The sequence below is a fragment of the Ammospiza caudacuta genome, chromosome 6 (genome assembly GCF_027887145.1).
Source record: "Ammospiza caudacuta isolate bAmmCau1 chromosome 6, bAmmCau1.pri, whole genome shotgun sequence".
Lineage (NCBI taxonomy): Eukaryota > Metazoa > Chordata > Aves > Passeriformes > Passerellidae > Ammospiza > Ammospiza caudacuta.
In genome coordinates, this window is record NC_080598.1 from 17057239 (window position 1) to 17065252 (window position 8014).

General features: G+C 47.5%; 1 protein-coding gene across 1 annotated transcript in view; it reads right to left on the bottom strand.

The window, feature by feature from the left end:
- The window catches only part of PLEKHA7 (pleckstrin homology domain containing A7), a 144776-nt gene extending 137440 nt beyond the window's left edge, over positions 1-7336 (bottom strand). Inside the window, exons 1-2 of the mRNA XM_058806362.1 lie at positions 7185-7336; positions 7011-7068 (exon numbers count right to left, since the gene is read on the bottom strand). Of these exons, the coding sequence (XP_058662345.1) occupies positions 7011-7068; positions 7185-7197 (71 nt within the window). The 5' untranslated portion in view covers positions 7198-7336. The remainder of the gene's footprint in view (positions 1-7010; positions 7069-7184) is intronic.
- Between the last annotated feature and the right edge of the window lie 678 nt (positions 7337-8014).

Consider the following 8014-nt stretch of genomic DNA (forward strand, 5'->3'; position numbering starts at 1 on the left):
CCAGACCTGCCTGAGAAAAGGTACCTTTGTGTTTCCTCCATTGTAAAACACAAGAACATCCTGCACAATGTATTTGCCTGCAGATAGGCAGTCCTTCTAACTAGGTCCAGTAGCTAGAGTTTACTACTGATAGAATGAAGAAGCAACCTTCTTCAAACAAAACACGAAGCATTAATATCAAGATTCTGCTGTCCCAAATATTTGAGATTCTCTCTTTTCTGGCAGATAATGGGTAATTAATAAAATAAAATTAAAAGTGTTGAATAAATTGTTTCCTCATCTGATGTGACAGGCATATTGCACAGGTGTAAAAGGAGTCTGAAATGTAACTCAAGGTTATGAAAACTACTTTTAAGACTACAGCAACACCTGCCCAGCACAGCTGTATGACTGTATTTATGCTTAATCTTTAGACAGACTTTCAGAAATATTGAAACCCTCACTGCCATATACACCTTCTTTAAAAAGGCACAGACATTCTCCTGCACAGAACCAAGGAATGCAGAACTGGACAGTGCTTTAGGAAAGAGGCTGAATGAATGAAGCTTTTCTTACACATTAATGTTCAAAAAGCTGGAATGTGTAGTAAACAAAATGTGGAGGCTGGCAGCTTTGAATAACCAATTGATGCCTTTGTTTCTGAGCTACAACACAAGAAAGCCACATAATCCCAATCAGAACAAAAGAATGTTGCTCCATCTCCCAGAAAACTTGGATTTCCAGAAGCATTCAACACCTAAAAAAGCATCTCACTCTAAGTGTGTGTTATCCTTGCTGGCCTCTTCAAGAAGTCCAAATTTAGTTTTCTAACATGTGTGTATCTTGGAATAAAGGCAAACACAGATTAATGAACCAAGCCAAGTACTTTGTGGCGCAGTCTTGCTTTAAAAACAAACAAACTCCAGCACCTTCCCTTAGGTGCTCCTCCCTCCCCTAAGGAATGCACACCATATCCCTCTTCATTCACATACCTTGCTGAACCAAACCACACACGGCATTTTCCTTAGGCACGGTTCCAAGCCTGCCCTTCTAGAGGGCACTCTGAAATTCAGGCACCATGCACAAAGTATCCTTTTCCCACTTTCTGGGAGCTGGACTACAAAGCCCTTCCTTTGCTCTCTGCAATTGCTGGCCATCCCTGCCCTAGCACAAATCCATCAGCATTTATTCCACTCATTAATGAGTGATCTCCCATTTTTACCGCCATCAAAAAGGACACGGAATTGTTTCCACTAGCTGGAATGAAACACAGCTACTGCACCCAACCAGCAGATCCTATATTCCCAGCTCAATTCTGCTCACAATCCAGGACAACAAAATGTAATAAACAGGCTGTCTGAGCAAACCCAACGCGGGAGAACGAAGGACAAGAAAGAGAGACAGAGAGAAATCCGTACAAGCAGTGAGAGTTACTTTCACTGTGTATAGTTCTGCTTTCTCACAGCTCAAACTTTCTGCCAAGAAAATTTGAGATGAGAAGAGGAAGAACAGCAGGGTTTTTCCCCAGCTTTCCTCCTGCTGCCAGGAGCCAGCAGAGGCCGCTGAAGACCACGGATCGCTCCCGCAGAACTGCGGGATGGGACAGCAGCTTCCCGACCCTCGCCTCTCACCCCATCAGCCACTTCTGGCATTTTTCTTCCACTTCTCCATTCCACACCCGCTTTTCCATCCGTACAGATTACCTCCGGGAAGTCCAGTCCCACTCAAGGGCAACTCCTGCCCGTGGGCTATCGCTGGTGGCCAGAATGCACATTGCTGCACTTGGTGCTCCCAGGCTTAACCAAACTAGATCCGCTGCCCCTTGCTCAGGAACCACTCCAGGCTTCTTCCCCTAAAAGTTACACCCCGACAAAACCCACAAAAACTCCACAAAACCCGCACAAAACCCATTCACACAAAACCCATTCATTTCACCAGAGACTATCCTCACATTTTCTAGAGATGGTGTGAACATATCACTTTTGGTGAAGTTCACACGTGGTTCCAGCTACCCAATTTTTATTCCACTCCAGGAACTCAAACTGGCCATGCACAGCTGTGACACAGTGAGGTGAACCCAACCGCACAGGTGGGTTTCATGTCAGTTCATGTACTTGCTTATACATTACCTTTTATCTAAACACAGGGTCATGAACCACACAAGGAACATCATCTACACAGATGAGGACCTCATCATGAGGATCATCACTATTCCTTACAGCAGCTAAGTGCTCCAGTATCTTTTACTTCTGCAGGAATAACCATCATGGAGAACAGAGCAAGAAATAATAATTTGTTTACAGCAGGTCAAGGAACACCTACAGTACACAGTGTTTTAGCCCACCTAAACAGCCACAAAAAATGATTCTGTTTTCAACATCTTACTAAGAGTGGAAAAGACAGGAATTTCTGCAGGGCAGAAGAAACCTGTTGATTAAATTTATTAATGAGATTATAAACAATCTTCTGAGATAATCAAAAGGACTGAACTCAATAATCCAGATGGTCTCTTCCCCTTTGGGCTCTGTGATTAAACAATCATTGGGTATCACCTGTAGCCCACTGTGGGTGAATCTGAGCTCCTGTATGGTTTTCAGTGAATGTACATGCCTGGCACAGCAGAACCAAAGTTAAAAAGGCAGACTTTTTTTAGTGTGCTTTGCTCTCTTGCTATTTCCAAACACTTGAAACACATACCATGCATATTTCCTACACACAGTACAGGCTAAATGCAAGAATTAAAGAATAACAGTTGCAAACAGTTACTGACTATTGCTATGCCAATTTCATGGGTTTGTTTCTTGCACATCAACTTTGTTACTCAAAGAAGAGGCCAAGTCGAACTGGAAACTGACTTCAGAAACAAATAAAATGTTAACTTGAGATATTTAAGTGCTGATTTCTACTTTTTTTTCCTAATTTTAGGCTACAATTTGAATGCATGATTACCTTTCAGATGTGCAATACCATTGCAGCTTTCAAAAAGAACCTCTGTAGCAGCAGTACACATTTTAACATATTTAAATACAAGCCAATTAGGTATCTAACCCTGCAAGAACAGATCCTCCCACACCAACAGCCACCTCAATCTTTGTAAGAGGGTAGTAAAAAAGCATTCTACACTTCTCAAGCTTTCCAACTTCCCCAAGTCTTTTGGACGACCAGGAAAAGAGAAGCAAATGGAAAGGAAAACCTGCACTGTAATGCACACATGCACTGCTTTACCATCATCACTGCCCTCCCTGCATGTCCCATTTCCTTCCCCACAAAGAGTTTGCCAACCACAATTAGCATTTCACATCAGCAACCCAAGCACCAGAAACAAACCAGAGCCAGTGCTGTGCAGTGCTCATTCAGCTCCACGTATGCTCAGCAACAAGCTTTCTGCAGGGACTCTCCCATAAAGCACTTGCCCCACAAACACAAAGTATTTGAAAAACATCAGTAAACAAACGAAAACAGAGATGGAAAAGTGTAGTGCAAGCTGTGTTCAAAAAATGTGGCAACCATGATACTTTCAAAGACTACTACATGGAGATCCGGAAGAATCAGTTTATACATCACTTATTTAATGTTTTATTTACTGATTTTAGGATAAGAGACAGCACTGCCCTAACAGGGTTTGCCACTATCAAGAAAACCTGAGGAACATTTAGAACAGAGAAAATCATTTGCAAAGATATGTATGAGCATAAATGGGAAGAACTGGAACGTAGTCTCCTAACTTAAATTACAGTTCTTAAAATTTAAAACAGTAAAGAAAAAGAAAGACCTGCATGTTTCAGCCAATTGGCAGCATTCACATGTGCTGTCAGTGTGGGTGTCTTCCCTAAACAGGCAAACAACCTAAAGTGCAGAAAACTGAGAAATTTTTGAAGCCAAGAGAGCACTTTTGTTGTTTGAGAGCCTCACAAAAGCAGAGGACTCTGTTCACTCACACGCAACAAAGATGACTTCATACTGCAAGAGGTGCAGAGAAGAACCACAGGAGAACCAAACAGATGGAGAGCCCTTCTTAAAGGGATGCACAAAGAACTTGGCTTGCTCAGTCGAGCAAAACAAGGCAAAGAGTGAATGTGATTTCAGACAAGCACCTCATGTAAATAACCAAAGGGAAAACAGCACCCCTTCCACTACAGGACAGCTGCCCAACCACAGAACAATCTAAACCAAAACATTCCAACAAACATTCTAAACCACAACACGTTCATTTGGAAAGCTTCTACCCAACAGAAGTGGAGTTTAGGAAATTTCTAAACTCCTCTTAGGTGGAAAGGGGAGAAAAACTTACCTGGTTTTGATATGAAGCTTGACCACCTTTGTTTCACTTTATGATGAGTGAAATGTGATGACTTCATGATGACTTTAAGGTTTCAAACCTTTGTTTTACTATATAATGTCTCAAGTTTGTCCACAGTATCGAAAGAAGCAATAAATGGAAGTAAATGGACATAAATGGCCATAAATGGACATGGAAGTAAATGGACATAAGATTTCCTAAGTTTTTTTACATCAAAGACAACTCACATCTAATATTTTATCTAATAGTTTCATGATATCTGTACCAGAAATCAGTTATGTAAGTGGAGTTAGCCTGTATATGTTTAAATAAAATGTTTGATTGAAGTTATTTAAAACAGCAGTAATACTTCGTAATACTTTTAATTTCATTAGAGAAATAAGATTTACAAGATCCATTAAATGGCCCATGTGGTTAAACTACAATAGGTTGTATTAATTGTGGAAATTACCACAAGGGAGAGGGGTTACTTGGAATGTTCCTCCTGACACCCTTCAGTAAATTAGTATCCAAGCAGTAACAATGTGTTTGTGAAATTTCTGTAGACAACACCATACTGGAACTGTCACCAGTACAGAGATAACTGGGTAGTTACCCAGGAATGTTCATGGCTTTTGAGAGCTGGAATGCCAGAAAATGCAATTTAAGAGTACATCATGTGAAATCATGCATTTAGGGACCAGTAACCTTTTCTGTAAGCTGAGAGCTCATCACATGGAAGCAACACAGGAGGAATGAACAGAGCAGTGAGGTATGGAAATCATCATCTAAGGATACGGATGTTTACACGAGCCCAACAAGAGCTCAGTATGCTCACGGAAGAAAAAACTGAGAAATTCCACTAGGCTGAGGGAGCCTCTGAGCTGAAATTAGAGAGGCTAGAGCAGTGCTGGGGGAAGTATCGCTGCTGAGGAGTTAAATATTGTATTCCATATCAGGAGGATCTTTGCTCTCAAGCAGTTCAACTGAACAGATTTATGTTAAAACGTTGCTTTGTCTCCTCACAAAACCTTGCTTGGCTGAAGATGACCGAGTTTATTAAACTGCTCAGTAAAATGAGCACACTCCATTCCTCATTTCATTTCCTGCAGCTGTTCCAGCCCAAGGTAAAGAGCACTATTAGCACAAGTTATGAAAATGCACTGCACAGAACTCTAATTCAATGGATCAGAAATCAAAAGTTTTGCAGCTGCCTGACAAAGAAGATAAGAGATGGTCTTCCAAACAGAGCAGTTGGGAAGAGGAATTTAAGCTGTTGCAAAGTTGCACTAGTAAGTTTTTGGAAAAGACAGCAAAACAAACAGATGTATTCCTACACTTAGAAGTTTATGTACCCATGTAAAGGATCTGTTTGCAGTACCTTTAACAGACTGGACATTTTAGAGTTCCATCTCTGGCCTGTGCAACCAGCAGAACTTTTATTCCTTCCTTTCAACACCCTGGCCATAGATAAAGGGTGGCAGCTCTAAGTGTTATTCAGCTGCTCTCCAATGCTTTGCTACTGCCTCCTCAAGAGTCAAGGGCAAAACTATCTGCTCAGCCCAGCACTGTTAGGAATTCTCTGGCTCAGACAAATGAAGATTGAATGCCCTTTTTTCCTCCACTTTAGGTGAAAAAGGGACATTTTAGGATCATCTGGAATTTTATTTAACAAACATCCTACATGTGAGACATTTGTTATACTTTCAGTCAATTGCTCCTTCACCTAGCCCAGTATGGTTTGGAAGTTTGATATTCACTAAAACCTCAAGTTACCCAAAGATCTTGGGGTAGACTGCAGGCATTTCAATACTGGACAACTGTGACACTGCTGTCAGCAGTTATTGGGGCAGTACTCAACAACCTGGGAGTTCTGCACTGCAGCAACGAGATAGTCTGAGCATTTTCCAGTCCTTTTCTGGTGGTTTCATTAAATTTGTCAGGCATGCCGATTTGCAAGGGAAAACGCAAAGGCATCACACGTGACACGTGACTCTAGATCCAAGATGTACCAGAGTTTTACTCATTTGATTAAATCTCTACTTTTACATCGGTGTTTGTCTTTGTAAAAACCTTATATCTGCGATGTTTGAAAGAAGCTCTCTCAGTTATCCTACTTTACTGCAACACGCTTACATCTCATAGAATAAAAGCACCTCAATAAGCAGCACATCCCTGCCGGTAATTGCTCTCCGAACAAGAAACGCCACATGAAAGATCCCGACAGCCACCACCAGCCCTGGCAAGGCAACTTCATCCGCTCAGCCCCGTCTCCGGGAAGAGACACTGGAATCCTTTCACTTGCAAAACTTCCCGGGGCAGCGTCCACAGCCACGAGCCATTTAAAATAACAAAACCGCCATTCACCTTCCACCTCGGCCGGCGCTCAGCCCGGCAACGCTCCACCTGCCGCAAACCTCACCGTGAATAGCGGCGAGAGGGGGAGCAGCCGGCTCGCAAACAAACGCACACACAAAAACCCCAAACAAACAGGGAAAACTCAAGTGCCGCCTCCAAGGAAACCTGTTGCTGACCACCGCCGGAGCGCGGCTGGGGGGATCCCGCATCCCGCCGCGCCCGGAGCCAACTTTCCCGCTGGCAAGGCGCATCCCGGTGCGGGTCACCGATGAGCGCGGCGGACGTGCGGGCTCGCTGCGGGGGCGGCCGGGCTGAGCCGGGCCGGGGCCGGGGCCGCGCCGGCAGCGCCCCCCGGCCCTGGGCGGTCGGCGCGGGGCCGGGAGCCGGTACTCACTCGATGAAGTAGCTGGCGCCCTCCTCCGAGAACCCCTCCTCCCATCCGCGGGGCAGGTCTGCAAGGCACGGGGGACGGGGAAACAGAGAGAGAGAGAGCGGGAAGGAGGGGTGAGAACTTCGCCCGCGGAGCCTCCCGGCCCCGGAGGAGGGGGCGCCGGCCGCGGGCACCCACCTGAGCGGATCATGTGGCCGGAGTTGACGGGCTCGCCGGTGCGCGGATGCAGCCAAGTGGTGCGGCGGGTCAGGTCGCTGCGAGGGAGAAGCGGAAAACATGCACCTGTTAGCGAGGAGGGCGGCGGGGCCGCGCTGCCCCCGCTCCCCTCCCGCGGCTGCCCCTTACTCGATGAAGAAGACGCGCCCGTCCCTGCAGACGCCGTAGGACCAGTGCTCAGGTAGAGTGTCCCGCCCCACCGCCGCCGCCATGTTCGCCGTGCGCGCCGCCGGCCGGGGCGGGGGTGCGGGCGGGCGGGCGGCCGGCGCTGCTCGGCGCCCGGCGCCCGGCCCTGCTCGGCAGCGCCACCGCGGCGCGGGCGGGGGGCGACACCTCCCGCCCCTCGGGAGGCCGCGGCGGCGGGAGCGGGAGCCCGCGGTGCTGCCGCCCGGCTTTGTCCGCCGCTGCCCCGCGCCCGCCCCCCGGCCCCGCCTGGGCTGCCGGCCCCGGCGCGGCGCTGCGGCCCCCGCGGGCACCCCCGCCGGCCGGCACCCGGGAGCCGCACATCCATCCCCGCAGGCGCTCTCCGCCCGGCGGAGGGACCGGGATTGTCCCGGCCCGCTCCCGGAGCCCGGGGGATGTACAGGTGTGAGCGCACCTGGCTGCCGCCGTGCCCCGGGGACGCGCTCCCCGCGGCGCCAGGTGAGGAGGGACGGACAGGCCGCGGGGACTTTGAACCTCGGGCACAGGGCACGGGTGCACCGAGGTGAAAACATGGCACACACGCAGCAGCAGCCGGCCGACAAAGCAGAGCTGTCCCCGGCACCGGGAGGGAGCTGTGCCAGCCCCTG